Source organism: Canis lupus, chromosome 4 (genome assembly GCF_003254725.2).
Source record: "Canis lupus dingo isolate Sandy chromosome 4, ASM325472v2, whole genome shotgun sequence".
NCBI classification, from domain to species: domain Eukaryota; kingdom Metazoa; phylum Chordata; class Mammalia; order Carnivora; family Canidae; genus Canis; species Canis lupus.
In genome coordinates this window covers 47,169,889-47,191,470 of record NC_064246.1, presented here as the reverse complement: position 1 = coordinate 47,191,470, position 21,582 = coordinate 47,169,889, and the positions used below count along the sequence as shown (strand labels likewise).

The following is a 21,582-nucleotide window of genomic DNA, read 5'->3' as shown; positions in this document are numbered from 1 at the left end:
AAAAATTCAACAAGCCTCCATAGTTTGTGGAACAAGTTGCTATCAAAGAGGTAAAACAGCATTTTTCTATTAGGTCTAATTATGTTGCCAGTGTCCATTTGGCTACCTTTAATTATCAAGAAGGGACATAATTAATATTGTGAGATCTTCCCACCAATATCTACACACATAGGTAAAACCACAAGATGAGAAACTGGTTTAGATAGACACAATTAAATTTACCGTGAACTGAAACACTGCTTTATGAATTTATTAGTTTTTGATATTTGCCTAAAATATGTAAGAAAGCTTTCAGCGATAATTTTAAAATTTAGTTATAATAATAGAAACTTTGGAGAAGATGTAAAATTCTCTTAAGTGAAGTAAGATATCCAATCTATCATTGTACAGGAAGGAATATGTCCTTCATTTGGAATGAAACGAAACAAAACAAAACAAAACAGCCTTGATGTTCGCATTTTATTTTGTGAAATCTTAGGAACAGTATTTCAGAATAATTGACTAAGAGGCTTGACCAAATTCCTCATTGCATTCTTAGCAAACTTAATTAAAAAACATTTCAAATAGTAATATTTTAGCAATTTTCTAGAACTCTTTTTTTTGGGCACTGTAATACACCGAAATGTTTATATATTTATATTGACTACTTCTATTTTTCTACTTTTCTCTAAAATCAAAAAGTAGAAACTAAAGTTTCAAAAGCAAATAAGATACACATATATTAAAAAAGAAAAGAAAAATCTTTTAAAAATATCAAGTAAAATATCCCCCAAAAACAGCTGAAGATAGAAACAACATTATAACAGAGACTTAATGTGTTTATAACTAGATATTCATTTGGGAATCTGCTTTCTACTTTGAGTTGATAGAGAAATCATGCTACCTGATAACAACTCTGGTTGTCATATTTTCAATTTTTTTTCTGTATACAGCTCAATAACCAACATTCAAGCTTTAAAGAAAGGAATTAATGACTAAACTTCCTAGGTTCTGGAATCATTAGCAGGAATATGAATAATAGCTTTTTATCAGTTCTGAAATCCCTGACAGAAAGGAAACTACCAGTGAAAAAGATTATTCAAGGTATACGTCTACAGGATGGCATTTCTAAATTTAGATTTTTTCTTCTTATTTGAATAATACATTACAACAGTAACCCAGAAAGTCATATAAAATTTGGCCAAAGCCTCATTACTTAATTTTATCTTTTAGCTTGAGATTAATTGGGACCATATAGTGTTCGACATTTTAGAATCCCTGGGAAGCACAATTTCACACTTCCATCTCTAACATACCTTGATTTTGTTTGTTTTGTTTTGTTTTTTTTTTCCTGAATTGTTCCTTACACCAGTTTCAATTCACTGTTTCTAGCGGGTGTTTTTTGTCTGCAGCTACTGTACCTTATGGCAAACAAACTGGAAAAGGAGGCCATCTATTACATATTCCCAGACACTTTTGGCAGTAATCTCTAAAGGAATAAGTTAAAGAAGTAGATATATTCTCTCTTAATAGGCAGCTTAACCATAAAATGTTTAATATTTAGTTAGAAGCAAAGTCTACCTAAAACAACTAAATGTTAGTTGTTCTAATTGTACTATAAAATAGATGTTATAATTTTTAAACACCATGGACTATTATAAGGATTGCATGAGATAATTCGTTAAAAGTATTTAGCACATTATTTGGGAAATAACAAATCCTTGATGAATGTTATATAATAATTATATTATATACATGGGAAATAATTAATTATGAAGAGCCTGTCTCCATGTCCATGTGCTACATTAGAGTAAGTATAAGCACTTTGAGTTTTAGTTACATGTATAAATGTCTTGTCAGGTTGTGGGATATAGAATTCTACTTTTTCTTTTTTTTTTTTTTTTTTTTTTTTGCTCTCAGAACTTTATTAGGTGGAGATTGGGCAAAAGAGAAAACCCCTGAAACAGTCGCCCACCTGGTTCAGGACAACTGGAATAGAGCCTTTGCTTAGAGACGTGCTCTCACTGAGGTGAAGGCATATCTTTGATTTTTTTTAAGGGAGCAGACTGACTGAACATCTCTGAGCACAACTTCAGACTGTTTTAAAAACGGTCAGCCAGAGGAAGGCAGGTCTCGGGGACAAGACCAGAAGCAGAAGCCTCTGCTCTATATGAAGACAAACAGGTGTCACTTTCATGTTGGGCAGGAAAGTATCTGCTATTCCCAGATCAAGATTTGGTAGGAGAGGAACATGACAAAAGACAAGAGGACCAGTTTCTCAAGAAGAGAGGGCTTAAAGTAATTACACAGGGAAGGAAACTCAAATAATGGCTTACAAGGGAGCAAGATAAGTCGTGATTCTTCATTGGTACCTGACCCCAGTACCCAAACTGCCTTAAACCAGCCCTTCCAGACAGTGCTTCCAGCTGCCCAGCTAGGAGGCTCTACAGAAGGCCTGAAGGCAGAAGTGGGAAAGGGCTCATTTGCTACAGCGAGAAGGGGCTTGAGTCGGGACGGCAGACCTGGCTAAGAGTAGCAGCTGTACTCCCACACCCCCAAGACTTCTATCACATTTACAAATACATACATAAATACATTACATACAATAGCGAGTCTGGGAGGCAGGCTCCCCACAGAGGCTCGGCTGACACAGTTACACGTCTCAGGAATTCTAGGAAAGGGCGCTGGGCTCCCAGAAATGGGCTCCGTGTGTTCTCTCCTGCCCGGGGTAAGCCCCGCCCGAGCCCACCCCTCTCTTCAAAGGTTTAGTTTGTCCAGTAGGGAGAATTGCCGTAGGCGGGCTTGGAGGCTTGAGACTTGGGCTGCAGGGAGCTGGGCTGGCTGCGCTGACCCGAGCCACTCTGGGCATCCTGTGGAAGGTGGTGGTGTAGCAGCTGTGAGTGAGGCTGCTGGTGGGCGGGGAGGATGTGCAAGAACGGTGGGGGCGCATAGCCAGGGGCTGCTCCAGCGGCCAGGGGCCCAAGGCCGAGGGCAGGCTGAACGGTGGAGGAGTCCCTGCATGAAATCCCTGCTTGTCAAAAGTCTGAGTCTTGTTGTAGACCGAACCAGTCATGTCAGGTAGGCCGGTGGTGCTTGAAGACACGGACACTCCTTTGCCAGGCCCAGAACCTGCAGACTTGTTTTGTGCCTGCGATGATCCACCATAGCCACCCTTGGTGTAGTCTCCCACTGCTGTCCCCTGGGTCAGGTCATCATAACCTGTGCTGTAGCTATGTTGGCCATAACCACTGGCCTGTTGGAAAGGAGTGGTGGGGGTGCTGAGGTTCACACCATGCTGCTTGGCTGAGGCAGGAGGGACAAACATCGTGGGCCCATACTGGAAGGCACTAGGCACGCCCGTGTAGTAGGGGAGGCCAGTGTAGCTGTAGCCCGGTGGCAGCGCAGGATTCAGAAAGGGCTGCTGGGCTGTGTGGTGGGCCTGGGATTGACTTTGCTGCGGCTGAGCCAGTGTGGTGGGGGGCGCAGGGGATGCAGAGTCACCTCGGCCAAACTTTGTAACATCACCTGAATACGGGTTATTAGCTAGGCTCCCATCTCGGCTGGCAAGGGCTGTGGGCGTGGCAAAAGGAATTCCATAGTAATCCATTGGCAGACGTGACTGCAGCATCTGGAGCTCATCATAACCATAGATCGGATAAGCAGGAAGCAGTCCTCCAGGGCCCACGAGGTACTGGTTGTGCAGCAGGGGAGGTACTCCCTGGGGCAGATTAGGGGGTGCTTTGCCTGAGGTCACCAAGGGCGTGGCCCTGGTACTGCTGCTGGGGGCACTCACAGTGGTCCCGCCCAGGCAGAGGCTGTTAACTGTGTTCATGCTGCTCGGCAGGCTGAGCCCTGAGGACGTGGCACCCGAGGCAGAGGTCACTGCCGTGGAAAAGGTGGCAGAGGACTGGAGGGAAGGGGCACTCTCCACACTGGCATGTGTGTGTGATGTGCTGGAGGAGAGCGCTGCATGTGCAGAAGAGAGGCTGCTCTGATGGCTGGAGAGTGAACTGCTAAGCTGAGAAAGGGGGCTGCTGGACAAGTCACCAGGCTGCGACATGGAGGGCAAAGTGGCAGTGTGCTGAGATGCAGAGGGCAGAAGCGTAGTGCAGGAAGTGGTGCTGGGCAGGGAGCCCACAGATGGGAGGGCGGAAGGAGGGTCTGTTGTCTTTGGAGCTGGAACGGATGAAGTAGTGTCTATTGTCTGCTGACTTCGACCACCACCATGTCCATTCGTGATGGTTCCTGGAGCTGACTCCGATGGACTCACAGAGCTTTGGTATGCAATTCTGTTATGCACAGAACTCTGGTCATAGGAGGAAGACGTTGTTACTGGACTAGTGGAGCTCAGTGATGAGCTGGTCAGACTGGAGGAGGTAATGACTGAAGTTGTATAGGTGGAGTTCTGTACTGCACTGGTCATTGGTAGAGAGGTATTCAAAGAATCACTTAAAGACTTCGAATACAAGCTGATGGGAATTTGGTTACTATTTTCACTGCTTGTAGTTGATGCAAATTCAGAGAGAGAAGGTTCTGATCCAAATTCCAAGGCGCCAAACTGAACATTTAATCCTGTTACATCTGCTGAACCAGGCATTTCCACTGCAGAAGCTGGGATCTTAGAAGCTGGAGGTATCCGCCGCTTCGGTAGTTTGATGTGTTTAGGCTGTGGCTGGTGGGTAGACACAGCAATATTTTCTACAGTCATGCTGGGAAGCTGCAAAAGTTTGTTCACAGTGGAGGTACTGTCTCTGGGTGTTGACTCTCGCAGTTTTACCTGGGAAGGAAAGGACTCCAACCCAGGAGGAGGAACAGCAACGGCCTGAGTGTGGTGCTGCTGTCGCTGGCTCAATTGACTAAGAACCGGGGATGGTTCAGGCTGAGATTTGAAGTCAAAATGACTAAGGACTGAGGACTGGGAAGTTGAGGGCTTGAGGTCCCAAGAAGAAGTGGTTGTGGGGGGACTCGTACTATTCTGTTGTGAACTTGGGGTAGTGGTAAACTGGCCCAAACTTGGAGCTTTCAGCTGGTCCAAAATCTGGGAGCTGGTGATGTTTGCCATTTTGGAAGGTGCAAGCTCTCCAAATCCTGAACCAAGGACGGAGGACAGACTCTGAGGAGAATAGGAGTTGACAGCAGTGGAGCTGCCAGTCCCTGGTGCCATCTGATTGTTGTGCTGAGAATTTGTGAAGACAAGAGCTTGACCAAAGCCCTGCTGTTGGGAAGTTTCAAAGGAGTTGACTTCTGAGGCTTGACTGGGAGGAACAGGCTTCTGGAGCAAGGCTACCAGATCAATGCTTTGCCCAGGTGTGACATGATTCTCTGCTGGAACAGTTGAGGCAGTGAAGACCTTTGTTTCAGAAAGATCTTCAGTCCAGTCATCTGTTGTCCACTCTTCCACAGAATTCTTCCAGGCTCCAGTTCCTTCATCTGCGCCATTTTGAGTAGCTTCCCAAACTACTGGCTTTGATCCACACCCATCTGTAGATGGAGAATCTGAATAGTCCGCAGGATTAAATGTCCCCATGCCTTGAGTTGAGAATCTTCCTGCCCCTCTCCCTCTTCCACGTCCAAATCCTCTGCCACGGACTCGCTTGCCACGGTCTGAAAGCTTGTCCACTTGATTGCAATCAATTCCATTCTCTTCTCCTCTAAACTCTCTCCCACGATTGCCACCTCTTCCTTTCCGGTTGTTGTTTCCACGTCCACGATTCATTTCTCTCTCAGTTCTCTTCTCTCTATTCTCTTTGTTTTCTGAATTTTCTTTTCCAAAATTCTTCTTCTTCCCCCCTACAGTCTCCCATGAAGTCGTGTCTGAATTCCCTTCCAGCAATATATTGATAGCTTTGTTTACATCTCCATTACAGTCATGTAGGGCCACGATGCATTCATCCTGATTTTTCCCCGTCACTTCCATAAGCTGTTTAACTTTAGCTTCAAATTCAGAATCATTTTTATCAAAGATCACTTGAGCGAGACGCATTTGTTCAGCTGTTGCCTGTACTACTTGTTTCTGTACTTGTGTTGCCTGTGTCGCTGAAATCTGTGTTTTTTCCCGAGCACCTCGGGAACGGTCACTGCTCACCGAAGTCATCATATACAGTATATACAAAATAACGTATGTACAAAATAGAAAATCGCTGCTGTTCTCGCTGGACTCGGGACCAGCTGCCGCCGCCGCCGCCGCTCGTTACCTGCCAATGTGCCTCTTACAAAGCAGCGGCGGCGGCAGAGGCCGAATTCTACTTTTTCATCTAAATTGGCAATATAAAATAATTTTCTTATCTATCAAATATGATCATCATTTTTTGGAGAGTGTAGAACTAGGATGGTATTTACTTTTCTAACAAGATAACCACTGCATTGATAAAGGTACATTTTAAAAATCAAACAAGAAAGAAAAAAATAACTATTCTCTTCTCATTTTTATGAATACAGTAGTCTCTTTAGGTATGTACTATTGTATTTCTTTGAATAATTCCGGGACTAACAAAAGAACATCTGTGACACAAAGCACTACCACTTGAAATTTAAATTTGCATAAATGAGGTAAAACAGCCTATTAACTACCATCAATATCATAGAATTAGCCAATTATGAAAATGATCATCCTCATTTAAAAGAGTCAAATGGAGATATTACAAGGACGTTGTCCAAGGTCCCTGTGACGGACATGTGAAATGTACAGTCTGCTTTTTTGATTCAATTTTGTTGCTAACTGATACATTTTGATGAATAATACAGTAACTACCTGGCACTAGACTTAATTTCTTAAATGCTTCAAAATGATATTTTAAACTTTTTGCAAACATTTATTTGTTTATTATCATATTTTTTCAACACTAAGTTACTTCTTTGGGTACTGCATTTGTCTTATTCACTGCTGTATCTTCACCTCTAGCGGTAATGCCTGTGATGCAGTAGGTGGTCAGTAAGTACCTGTTAATAGACAAATCAATATTAAAATATGAAGCAAGATTAAGCAGCTGCTTCTGTAACGCTGAATCTTACAAAAATTCCCTTAAAAAACATTTATTAAATATGTACAGGGAAATGTGCTAGTTACTGTGGGGGATATAAACTATGCATTGAAATTTATACTTTGCCCCCAGGAATTTATAATACAGTGGTGAACTAACAAACAATAGTAAATTATACATACATTGTGAGAAGTAAAGATAGGTACCGATGGCATAAAAATCAGTAAATAGAATGATCAATAATAGTTTTGGAAGATTAAGTAAATGGGTGTGTCAGTGGTGATAAAAGGAAGTTGTGTGGATAAAAACTGAATGGAGGCAAGATCAGCTTGTTAAGTCTTGACACCCAGACTGGATGTACACACAAAAAAATGTTAAAAGAGACATAGGTAATACCAGATTGGATGAAGGGAAGGAGAGAGAGAGAAAGAGAGAATGAGAATGAGAGCAAAGATAATTACGGTTGGTTTTTTTTTTTTTTAAGATTTTATTTATTTAATCATGAGAGAGAGAGAGAGAGAGTGAGGCAGAGACACAGGCAGAGGGAGAGGCAGGCTCCATACAGGGAGCCTGACATGGGACTCAATCGGGGTCTCCAGGATCAGGCTCTGAGCTCAAGGCAGTGCTAAACCGCTGAGCCACCCGGGCTGCCAGATAATTATGGTTTTAAATGAAAAAAAAATAAAAGGAGTAAGAAAAGGGATGCAGAAGGAGAAGCTGGTTTGGATGCAAATGGAAAATGATGCACCACGTTAGGGTTATTTTCTAGGATCCTGTTTTAGATAAGTGCATTAGTGACAATTTTGCTGCTATAATATAAAATGGTTAGGGGAGCACTGAAGAATGCTTAGGTAAAAGGCTAGATAATTGAAATTTATTTTAGTGAAGAGTAAGCTTTAATATTAGCACAATGTGGAATGTGATGCTGTTAAAGTTCATTAGAGTGTTGCCAGTTTTCTGATAATTTATTGGTAAATGTGATGATTTGACCTACATTTAATAGTGAGTGATAAATCATAAGTATGTGATAATTTTACTCCCTTATGTTAATATTTGAATATATAATGAACTATATGTTTATTATTTACACGTTACAAAATTGTGGGTTAGCTCCTACTATGCTTCAGGTGCTTACTAAGGGCAGAGCAAAGTCAGTAGTAAAATTAAGTTTATAATTTGAGAGAGAAATAAATGCACATTTAATACAGCATAAATCCAATATTTTAAGTGCTTCACCACCAATATTAACAAATTACCAGGACTGAACAGAGGACAGAGTGTCATTTCTTCTGGTTTGAGGAAGATTCAGAAATCTTCAGAAAGGAAATTTCACTTGAAAGGTGCCTTAAACAAAGACTAGTATTACAACAAACAGGGGGGAGGGGGAGGTCAGCGTTTAGTGCCACCTTCAGCACGGGGTGTGATCCTGGAGACTCGGGATCAAGTCCCACGTCGGGCTCCCTGCGTGGAGCCTGCTTCTCCCCTGCCTGTGTCTCTGCTTCCCTCAGTCTGTCTCTGTGTCTCATGAATAAATAAATAAAATCTTAAAAAAAAAAAAAAGGCAGGGAGGATAAAATTGGGGGAGGATAGTATAGAAAGAAGAAAATCATGAATAAATTATAAGAGAAATTAACATACATCACTTGTTTTATGAATGGTTTATATTATGAAGCAGCATATACATTAGAAATAGAGGGACGTCTGGGTGGCTCAGCAGTTTAGCGCCTGCCTTCAGCCCAGGGCGTGATCCTGAAGTCCTAGGGTCGAGTCCCACATTAGGCTCCCTGTGTGGAGCCTTCTTCTCCCTCTGCCTGTGTCTCTGTCTCTCTGTCTCTCATGAATAAATAAATAAAATCTTAAATAAAAAAAGAAATAGAAAAGTTGGGGGACGCCTGGGTGAGTCAGTGGTTGAACATCTGCCTTCAGCACAAGGCATGATCCTGGGTGCAGGGTCCAGGGTCCAGGGATCGAGTCCCACATCAGGCTCCCTGTGTGGAGTTTCCTCTCTCTGCCTCTCTCTCCCTCTCTCTGTGTCTCTCATGAATAAATAAATAAAATATTAAAAAAAAAAAGAAATAGAAAAGCTGGAAGGGAAAACAGATTCCAACTAAGTTTTGGATTACATTATACCGTTCTTTAAGTGTAATTTTTTTTTTTAATTTGTGGAAAATTTGTACCCATATTTTCTATTTCTTTCTAAGTTAGTTTAGGGGACTGATACATTCTTAAAAATCTTTTAACTTCCTTTCACTCATCTAATCTAGATTGCTAAAATATTGGTGTAAATTTACACATTTTTCCCAATTACATTTTTAGAAAGCAGCATTTATAGTTTTATGATGGCAGTATTCCCAAACAAGTTATTCACACCTATGGACTTGTATAGCTCCTCATAAGCTCTTATTAATTCCCCTAGTGGCACATTCATAATTTAACTAGCACATTCAATTAAATCAGTAGGCAAATGCCATTTTTTAAAATAAAAGATCAATATTATATTTTGGAGTCAAATCCAAACTTTACTTTTTTTAAAAGACAGAATAAGAGACATTAAAAAGCTTTGCATTTGAAACCTTGGACCATACTCCAGCTCCTAAGGAATATACATATTCTCGCTTCAAATTAGAAGTGTGAAAGAAGAACATTTTGTGAACACAGGAGGAAACAATTTGGATGGAGACACAAAAATGTCAGGTTTACTATTGTTTCTCATTTCCTCAGCTATAACAGACATTACTAATGGATAAACTCACTAAATATTCCTGATGTTACTTGTGATTGCAATTAGCAAAAGCAATGGAATCTTACTCTTGCACAAAGTTAGTTTCAAGATTCTACCATGATCTTGACCATCACTTTAATCTTGGGCAAATCAATCACTTAGAGATTCTTTGTCTAAAGCAAGAGGCAATTCAAAATTCCACTAGAGGGACGCCTGGGTGGCTCAGCGGTTGAGCGCTTGCCTTCCACCCAGGGCATGATCCAGGGGACTCGGGATCGAGTCCCGCATCAAGCTCCCTGCATGAAGCCTGCTTCTCCCTCTGCCTGTCTCTGCCTCTCTCTCTCTCTCTCTCTGTGTGCCTCTCATGAATAAATAAATAAAATCTTTTAAAAAAAGTTAAAAATAATTTCATGGGAATTTGGTGAGTAGTCTCACTGGGCTACAGTAGGACGCTATGATAAAGCAGTAGTAGCCTCGGACATCCAAAGAGAATTATTCATCATCACCAAAATTGCACAAAACCTAACTAGGGAATATCCTTCAGATTCTTCTATCACCAGTTCTTTAAGTGTTAATGTGTATTTTTTTTTCATTTGTGTAGAGAAAAAAGATATATACATGGGAAGGAAATGTCACAGACGTCATCCAAAATCAAATTTCTAACCAGACAAGAATGCTAAAAGCAACAAAAACACACAAACAAAAATCTCAATAAGATTGAAGTATATAGATAAAGCTAGAAGACAAAACATTATTCTATCCTAAATTAAAGGTTATATCGAGTACATTCTCTTTATTCTAGCTTTTTTCTGAATAGCTTTGTTCTATTCCCTGTAGTCCCTGCAGTATTATCACAGGTTCTCTATAATCATAGAATTCTGGCAATCTATGATGATTATAATTTTTACCTGGGATTTCAATATATTTTTCTGATGATTTTCTTATCCTAGTAGAATTTCCTAAAATATTTGTTTAAATTGCTTCCTTTTTTTAAGTTTAAAACTAGAAACAGGGAATAGCTACATCGCAATATCTGGGGTAATATAACATGTAGGTACCATATTCTATAACATTAACTATTAAATAATGAAGTTCCAGAGGGGAAACGACTCGCTAAAAATAGCTGGGATTTAAAATTATGTTTTTCAGCCTGTTAATGTATCATATGGAGTAAAAATAAGCCATAGGTAGGAAATGGAAACTCTACCAAATACCTCTGTGTTATAGTAAACTTAATTATACAGCACACCATAAAATGACAGTAATATTAGAGAGGAAAAGTAGCAATTTCAGATGTGCAATAACTGCTTTTTACAGGGATAGAAATTACATCAAGCACATATACCTATTCAGTCTAATACTGTTTTCTAGCAAGAGCCAGTGGGATTCACAGTCAAGGGGAGGGAAAGATTTAACTAAGCAGAAATCTGCTTAGTTCAAAAAAGGCTTGCCTACAAACACCACTGAATGTGTGTGTTTTCATTTGCTAATACATAATAAGTGTCTAATATAAAAATTCACATTTAATCTTTAAATGTAGGTGTACACATGTAAATGTAATAGTTTCATCAAAACCATTATTAACGGATGAATTCTTGGCACTTAAAGGGGTTCTGAAATGTTTTTTATTACATCTGATCTATGTGTATATCACCTAGAATAACTTTATGAGGATAGCATCCTATTATGAATTTAATCGAATGAATCTTAATGTTTCTAAAGAGGCTTTTATATAATCATGCCAAAAATCTTTCATTTAAAAATAAAACATAGTTATTGACTTCTTATTTTAAATTGGAAAGAGCATTATTGACTTTCTGTCTTCTATTATTATTTTCCTTAATTTAAGGAAAATTAACATAATACCTTCTTGGTATGTTCGTATTAAAGTTTTTGTTATTAGTTTATTAGTGTATCAATCATGACCTTACTTGGTATCTTTGCCTAAAGATTTCTCTAAAGATGTCTTGCCACACAAACCTTATTTAGAATGATAGCTCTGCTACATACTATTCATGTGATCTCAGAGAAATTCTCTAAAATTGAATCTATCTCCTCATCTACAAAATTGATGTATTAATCCTCACAAATTTTATAATTGTTATCCCGAGTAGAAATAATGCATGTAAAGTTGTTGCTACATTGCTGTCCAAATATTAGGCTGATAACATACCAATAACTGCTACTTCTTTTATCATCATATGTATGGTGTGATACATACTTGACAGGAGTTCTAATTTCAGTTTTAAATTTCTCTGTTGACCTTGGGCAAAATCAACATCTTTGGGGCATTGATAATTCAGTTATGTTCATTACATTGTTACAAATTGCCAGATTCAATTAAAATATGCGCCTTGAAACTATTTAAGTCAGATAATTATTATCTGACATAAAAATAAATTTAAAATGACATAGAATTGTGTTTCAAGGGCAGCCCTGGTGGCTCAGCGATTTAGTGCCTGCCTTCAGTCCAGGGTGTGATCCTGGAGACCCAGGATCGAGTCCCGCGTCGGGCTCCCTGCATGGAGCCTGCTTGTGTCTCTGCCTCTCTCTCTCTCTTTCTCTCTCTCTCTGTGTGTCTGACATGAATAAATAAATAAAATCTTTGAAAAAAAAAAAGAATTGTGTTTCAAGAAGCAGAAGTATGACTGTGGTTTAAAAATGTCATAGATTACTAAGTAGAAGTGTTATCTGATTGAAAAAATAAAATGTGTGTTTTTAAGACTAAAGGAATTGGAAGGGAAGTGTTGTTTAAAAGGAAAGCAATTATTAGAGTACCCTAATTTTGTGCTCATGGACTTATAAAGAAGAATGGAGGAATAGTTTAAGAGAAATGGACCCACACCCATCTTTGAGAAAACACAGTGACTCTGCTGATAATCCTGATAAGTAGGTATTGGTGAATGGATAAAGTCATATGTTTCCAGTGTAATTGGCAATAGAGTTTCATCAGCTGGAGCAAAAATTATATCCCTACTAGTTTGTTAATGCCTAAAATCATTTTATCAAGTGTCAGATGTTTTTGTTATACAACTATAGGGTGAAAAACCTGTTTTGGTGTATGTTCCAAGATGACCTGGTAAGCAAGTTCATGTTATTCCTCTGCACATATATATTTATGATCTGTTTATATTATGAATACACTTCCTTCTTCCCTTCTTCCTTTCTCCCTTCATTCCTTTCTTCCATCCTACTCACTTCACCTGCCTATTCACCTAGTTTTTCCCTTTTATCTTCCAAGATATTTACTTGGAGATGGAGTGTTCATTTCCTCTTGCAGGAAATATTTACATTTATATCTTTGTCTAGCATCTAAGAATGTTAGGACTAAGGATTGCATTTCTACGTTTCTTTATTTTTCTGGGGATACTTGGTAAATTATAGAATATAATCAACAAGTGACATGTTGGACAACTTGTGAAATAGGATCAGCTTTTTTCCATAAATGTGAATATGTGTTCCTTAGAGATAAAATTTGAAATATTCACTCATCTATTAGGTCATTGGCCACACATGCTATATAGCATATGTAGTGAAGTTAAAGTAGGAATAATAGGATATTACTCTTGGAAGACTGAAAAATATTACAGGGCACTTTTAGGATGCCTGGGATAATTGGTAGTTGTCTACTTTGAACTTAATGTGTTAAGCTCGTGATATACATTAACTCTAACCTTACAGCAAGTCTGAGATGGCAGATGGTATGATCCATCTTATTGAGAAAAAAAAATGAGCATCAAAAAATAAAGGATTAGGGGCACCTGGGTGGCTCAATGGTTGCACATCTGCCTTTGGCTCAGGTCATAATCTCAGGTCCTGGGATCAAGTCCCACATCAGGCTCCCCATAGGGAGCCTACTTCTCCCTCTGCCTATGTCTCTGCCTCTCTCTGTGTGTCTCTCATGAATAAATAAATAAATAAAATCTTTTTTAAAAAATAAAGGATTAAACCCATTTATAGTAATAAACAGTAAAGTATTAAAATTATATATGTAAGTGATTTTGTAATAATTCCAGGGCCAACAAAATCAACTTTTACTACCTACTTTTAATTTTTCTATCCTTATATAAATATTATTTCTGCTTTTTTACACTTGTAAAAGTTACTACAAGAATAAAGTGAACAACTCTGAAGATATCAATGTTTTAGATATCAATTTCTTTTTAAATTTTTAAAATGGAAATAATAATTTTCACACTTATAGGAAATAAGTAGTCAATAAGAGGTCAAAGATACTCAGATGTGTTGTCATTCAAGACTTAAGTAGTGCTTTTCAGATTGAAGTATCCATCACCAGCTGTGTGAGCTCAGGGGAAAAAAGTAAGTTGTAGGAGTTCATTATTTTTCTCCATTTCTAGCCACTGTCCCTATTCAGGTATAGCAGCACAGATGGTGTTGTGGTAAAGACACATAACACTGTCAGGAGCTGTAACATATGGCACAAATCTGGCATTCCACATTCCCACAAGTTTCAAGGTTAAGACAGAAGCTTGTCACTTTTCTGACATTCAATTAACTTTTTTCCTTTCTCTTTACATTAAAATATAAAATAATCTTTTATGAGATATTTTTCCATAACTAACTCATTCCCATGACTCTACTTTTTTAAAAAAATTCATTAACATTGATCTAATGATATTTGAAATTATTTTAGTGTATCCTGTGTTATGTGATCAGTATATTCTTAGAAGTTATTGAATTAGAAATTGAATTATACTCAAATACGTTAAAGAAGCTTGAAAAGGGGTCAATGTATCATGCTTTTGCTGTCAAAATTATGCCTTCCTTCTCATATACATAGTTTTCATACAAATGGTTTACTTCAAATAAAAATGTGAATATACTTATTTTCATCAGTAAATTACAGATTTGTTATAAGGTATACATACATATGAAAATGTTCTTTCTTGGGAGTATAAATTATGAAATTTCATAGGGACTATAATAATCTAAAACAATTACATGATGAAAAAATTCTACTAAGAATAAAAAGCAGTAAATAGCAGGTAATGAAAAAAAATGTGATATACCATAAAACACACATAGAAGTAAATCTAAAATAATGGGTTCTTCTTTTGGGATTTTTTCCTTTGAAATTAAGTAACTTATTCATGTTTGTTCTCTTGTCTTCATCTAGATGACCCTTCACCACAGAATACAGAACAGTGAGCCATCTTTCAGTGTAAAAACTAATTAGAGAAATTTTAAATATGTATCTGAGTATAGAGGGTATGTAACTCAACAGGCATGCTGAAAGTTATTGATTAGCATGCTTTCCCATAAAAGGCTGAATAATTTTTCCCTTTTGGATGAACATCGTTGGAATACAGGAATAGAATTGTTTGTTTTGTTTTCAGAAAGGTATCTTTAGATTTCCAAGACATTGAACCACAAAGGAGTTGAAAGCTGTGTTATATTAGATGACATAAAATATCTTCTTAAATATCTCTATTATTAGACAGACATGATGTTTCCCAAATTCAATTCCTCAAATTCAGTTTCTCAAAGGAAATTGACAAGTCAGCTATATTTTTTTGGACAATATGGGAAAATTTAAATGAGAAGATGATGAATATAACATGTATGATAACAAATCAGACACCAGAGAAATTTTGAATGATGGAGATGATGGGAACAAATCTAATTCATTGAAATTGAAAAAAATTCCCATTACATTTCAAATAAACATATATAAAAGTACAAATGAAAACAATTGAGTCATTTTATAGGAAATAAAACCTAGAATCAGCAGCATCAAGAGTACAGCATGACCACCAAAAAATTGATTGTAGTTCACATTAATAGAACTATTTTATTCAGAAAATGGCTTTAATTGGCATTGCGTAATTTAGATTTTATTACTCCTTCAGCTTTATTTTTCACCATTCATTTAGCTTGCCCTCTGAAATCGAGGCATTACAAATTTTTCTTAGTTTCTCAATGGCAATGTGTTTTCTTACTTCAGTGGTGGAAAATCATTCTTGGGTTGATTTTTCAGATTTCCCCCTAGAGAGTATTTAATAATTATTTTCTGGTAACACTGCCTTGAAATTTTGCCTGCCTTACTTGATTTCCCCCACTAAATTTTTTTAAAGCTTTTATTTATTTATTCATGAGAGATACAGAGAGAGAGGCAGAGACACAGGCAGGGGAGAAGCAGACTCCCCACAGAAGCCCGATGTGGGACTCCATCCTGGATCCCAGGATGATGCCCTAGCCCTCAGATGCTCAACTGCGGAGCCACCAGGCATCCCTCCCCCATTAGACTTTAAGCTATATGGAGATAGAGCCATGTCTATTTTGTGATCACCATTGAAACTTATATGTCTAACAGAGTGTCTGGAACACATGTATCTATTGAGTAATAGTATTCAAATAAGGAAAGAGATTTTTCTTGTGCAGACAACTGCAAAATAAAGTGCTCTGTTTTGGAATATCACATGTAAAGTATCCGGCTAAAAAATGTACCGAGAGGAGAAGCTACCAGTAGACAGAGGGAAAATATTCTATACAAGACAGAACAATTATCTTTAATCTTCAGTAAGAGAGCCACTAGATAGGCTACAGTATTCTCTTTTTTTCTTTTCTCTTCTTCATTTCTTTTTTCTTTTCTTTTTTCTTCTTTTCTCTAAATTTTCCATGGAAGGACAATTATACATGTTGTATGCAGAAGGCATAACTAATCTTGATATATGGAAGTAATAGAGATGTGAGTTCTAATTCAACATAAGAAAACATTACCTGACAATTAGCTCTGTTAGAAAATGGAATGGGCTCCTCAGGCACAAATTGTTTGTGATTGCAATTGCCACTTGTGTGGGAAGAATAGAAGCTCATAAGTTCATGAATTATAAAAGGAGTGAGGCCAAATGGTTTTATAGGGGAGGAAAAATCATTTTCCCTCTACCCTTCTAGGTTCTTGGCTGAGACACCACACCTCTCCCTGTAATAAAAATTAACAAGAAAAAAGCAAACAGAAGTATAATAACATGCGTATCTCTTGTATACATGAGAGATACTCGGGAAAACTGAGTAACTTCAGGGAATAGCCCATGCCATCACTTTAAATGTCATCCGCAGAGAGAGACATGAGAAGTTGAGGGGTAGATTGCCAGTTATAGGAGGTTATCAGTAAATCAGGTATATGGTTGTTAAACAAATTTAAGTTCTTGCCTTCTCCATTGATAAGAATTTCTAGAGATTTTAGTCATCCTCTTCATGGTACAGAGAGAGTGACAGCCTTACAAACGGAGATTTCACCTGTAAAAATAAAAGTCTCTTACAAAAGGGTGACTTCTACTTATTTTCAGAGCTTCTCTGTGTCTCCCGTCTTAAATATAATCAGCCAAAAATAATCCTTATGCCAAAGAGGCATATTTTGGGGTGGGAAATTCTGCTCCCTTTCAATTTTGAAGATGTATGTAAGATTACATGGAATACACATCTGAGATTATGTAGAGTAAATAGGCTAAAGAAAAATGAAGCAGAAGATATTGGAATGATAAACAATGTTTGGCTGCTGTCATCTTTTCAGGTGATATTCACCAGCACTTACTGTGGTCCAGACACTGTGAGGAAGCCTTACCATGACAATTTCACTGTTTCTAATATGAGATCTTCATAACTGCCGATCTTGGGAATATTTGATTTCCTGATTATTAAATGTATGTATATATAATATATATTATATATATTATATGTATATATATTATATATATTTGTGTTTTACTTGGATACCTTAAATTAAAATGTATTTATTTAATAAATATATGGTGCTATGGATCAGAGACAGTTCTTTTATAAGTAAGAAATGATTTAACCCACATAAGAGAGAGAGAGAGAGAAGAGTTCTTACTCTTTTATAAGTAAGAAATTTAACCTAATTTGCAAATAAGAAACCTGAAGCACAAAGGGGTTAATAGTTTCCCCAGTGTCACATGTAGTAACTTGTAACTAAGACTCCAACCCAGGTTCTCTATGCAGTTGGAATTATCCAAAGAAGCACCCTTGGCTAGAAGCTCTAATACATTCATTTATTTATAACATGCTATTCTCTTGTATGAACATTCTAATATAAGTGTTTTAAACTGTTATTTATAAAATGTGCTATTTTAGGGGTACTTTTTATGAGCAGCATATCCATTTTGAAAAGTTACCCAGTCTCATTCTATCTTTTAATTAGTGAACTTAATCAGATTACATTTACTTTCCTAAAAGGTATTTTGAGTGTATTTCTTTAATCGTACCTTGTATTTTCCATTTATATTCTTAATTTCTTGGCCTTCCTCGCCCTTCCTTTTTTTGCCCTTTGTCAAATTGAAGATTTCTCTATTCTCTCATACACAGATTATTTTCTTTTCTCTGCAGGTTTAAAAAATACAGATTATATATTTCAATACTAACTTTAAATTTTTATTTATGTATTTATGTATTTATGTATTTATTTATTTAAGATTTTATTTATTCATTCATGAGAGACACAGAGAGAGGCAGAGACATAAGCAGAGGGAGAAGCAGGCTCCCTGTGGGGAGCCTGATGTGGGACTCCATCCCAGGATCCCGGGATCACAACCTGAGCCAAAGGCAGACACTCAACCACTGAGCCACCCAGGGGTCCCTAACTTCAAAATTTTAAAGTTCATACTTAACCTATTGATATCTTTTCACCTAACAAACTTAACGATCATGCAATATTTCTATCTCTTCTTCAAAAGGACTTCAGTATGTGTTAACCATTTATTAGCTATTTCTAACAACTTATTGAGCTAACAACTTATTGCTTACTTTTTCCCTTAAGCACTAACCCCCCCCACACACAAACACAGGCACACACACAAATATCATATAAAGATTATTAGTTATTGAATGCATATACATATTCGAAAAATTTCTGTGTTCACCATTGTACTTTTACCCAATGACTTTCCTCTGTTCTCAATTTTCTTTTAGTTAAAATCTGTGCTTTCATTATTCCTTTACTGAGAATTTATGTGGTGAACTCTGAATCTTCATATGAATGGTTTAGCTAGAAATAATATTTAGATTGACAATTATTTTCTCTTTAAAGGCATTTATTTAATCTATTTCTATTGATAGTATTTTTTTTTTTTTGGTTTGTTTTTTTGTTTGTTCTTCATTTTTTTTTCCTTCCATTTCTTGTTTTAAGATTTTCAGTTTATCACTGATGTTTGTAGTTTCTCTATCATGTTTAGGTGCCCATTTTTATTTATTTATACTGTTCAGTATTTTGGAGTGCCTTCTAAATCAGAACATACATGCCATTCCTTCTGAAAAATTATTGCCATTTACTTTTTTCAAATATCACTTCCAGTCAATTCCCTCTATTTTCTTTTTCTGAAACACTGTTAGATATATGCTGAAGCCCCCATTGTATATTTTGTATTTCTTAAAATTCTTTAAGTATTACTTGTGTTTTAGGATGATATTCTAAGTAAATTCCTCAATTATGGGGATTTTTTTCTTTGTAAAGATTTATTTATTAATTTTAGAGAGAGAGAGAGAGAGAACATGTAGGGGGAGAGACAAAGGTAGAGAATCTATAAGCAGGTTCCCCACTGAGTGTGGAGCCTCACACAGGGTTCAATCTCATGACCCATGAGATCATGACCTGAGCCTAAAACAAGAGTCAGTAACTTAACTGACTGAGCCACCCAGGTGTCTCCTTAATACCATTTTCAAATTCAATAAGTCTTTCCTCAACTGTGTCAACTGTTTATTGAGGTGTTTGGTTTTGCTTTTTAGTGATACATGCTTCTTTATTAAGATTCCTTATGAGTTCCTTTTCTACCCACTTACTTTTATTTCTATGCATTTCACTATTTAATAATTAACATAATTGTAATTTGTCTTTTTGAGTATTATAAGCTGTAATTAATGTGCTTTACAGCTTTATTCATAAACATTTCATTTAGCCTCTGATTGGTGATTCTGAAAACTATTTTTCTTGGAATTTCTTCATCTGTTTTGGAACTTTGGTTTAAAGTAGGAATTTCTTTTTTTCTTTCTAAGAGTATTTTTCCCTTTCACAATAATCAGTGTTGTGGTTGCCTCTATCTTGCCCTTGAGTGCTTGTTCAGGTCCTGGGGCTTAGAGTAATAGTTTGGTGCTCTGACTCATAAGCAAGAAACACAAATGAGCATCTAATAAGTAGGGAATTTGGTTCATTTCTTATTTATGAAGATGTACCCTCCTGCTTTCATATTTTCACAAATTCTTATAGGTGGTGGCCCTAGGGAACAGGTTTTATTTTTATTTATTTTTTTCTTTTTAGTCTTCTTTAATAGTAGGAGCCCTGGCATCCAATCTCTGCTTTAGGTATTAGGTCTGGCCCTATAAATTCATTTTATGGGAGCACTTTTAATTCCCATGACTGCAGAAAAATTGACCTCTTGTCACTGCCTGATTTTGAAGTTTAATCCCAAAAGACCAGAGGTTGTAGTCCTACTCGTTACCTTATATTTATGGCCCATGAAACTATCTGTCCAGTTTGTGAGGCCTACTATATCGTTATAGTTTTTTTCCTTTTCTCTTTTATATGTAATAATTATGTGATTGGAGTAGGGGTTATACTATGGCATGATTTTACTGTCTTCTTGACAAAAATTCTTCTAATTCATCACTTGGTCATCTGTGCTTTCTTCTGTTAATGATCATGGAGGCACTGTACTTATTTCAGCATATTGATAAAAGGAGCACAACTGGACTTAAAAACATAGCAACACCAAACTGCTCATAGGAAGTCAAATACATATATACTATATGTAGAAGATTTTATGGAAAAAAGCAGGGAGGAAATAGTCCTTTATACTATACCCAAAGACGTCAGTGAACTGAGCTTAAAAGGGTTATGGTTTCATAATCATTTGTAGGGTATATAAATGGTGATTGAGTTTCAGAAAAACAACATCATCTGGAATAAGAAATTAGTACTGTTGATATGAATACTATTGGTATTATTATTTTGTTTGTATTTAGCTTGTAAATGTTTGACTACCTAAGTACACAAAGGTCCTACACATGTAGACTTTAACCTCACTCTGGAAATGATCTTAATTATTCAATATAATAAATACAATGTAAAAAATAATTCTAGATATTTTTCTTTTAAAGGAAAAATCCTTCAACTTTAAGTAATGTTACATTCTAAGGTCTTATAATAATTACGTGAGGTAGACTCAATATTGATCTTGTTTCCCACATTCAGGTGAGGAAATTGAGGAAAAATATCAAGTGATTCCACAAGGCCAATTAACTAGTAAGCCAGGATATAAATTTGTTTGCAGAATTCTTGCACTTAATGACTAAGAAATGTGCACAGACACATGGAGAAATAGGGAAAAGAAGGATCCATTTGTCAGAGAATGACTTAATTTCATCAAAACTTTGGCATTAACCCAGCTCACACTTTTCTCCAAAGTTCTAGTATACATTGGATTTAAAGATAAACTGAGCCTGCACATGATCAAAACCTGAGAGAGAGGGAAATGTAAATCCTGTAAAAAATAAATTACAAGATACAGTAGATAACCAGTCACTCAGAATACATATCATGGTCACCCTTAAAATTGTCTGCATTGTATACTTCCCCACTTTTCTTCTGAGACCAAGTGCTTTTAGGTACAGAGAAGTTTTCAACATTTTTGAGAAAAACTTAAGCAGTGGGAAAACATTATAAGTATGACTCTGCCTCTGTGTGTTTGAAATGGTTTAAACAAAGGAGACGATGATATTCAGGTTTTCCAAAATTAGGTAGTAGAAAAACTACTGTAGAAAATTTTAGGATAATGACAATATTGTTTGAGTAGAAAATTAAAATTTCATTGAATATAAACCTGATATAATATTATTACCAACTCCTTTTACCCATTAGGTTTTGACTGC

At 36.8% G+C, this 21,582-nt stretch overlaps 1 protein-coding gene across 1 annotated transcript; it reads right to left on the bottom strand.

Moving 5' to 3' along the window:
- Positions 1-2,604: 2,604 nt before the first annotated feature.
- Positions 2,605-6,209, bottom strand: LOC112651445 (ubiquitin-associated protein 2-like). The gene is given in 2 exon segments (XM_035715305.2): positions 2,605-2,962; positions 2,965-6,209. Coding segments are annotated over 2 exon segments (3,330 nt in total). The 5' UTR covers positions 6,077-6,209; the 3' UTR covers positions 2,605-2,744.
- Between the last annotated feature and the right edge of the window lie 15,373 nt (positions 6,210-21,582).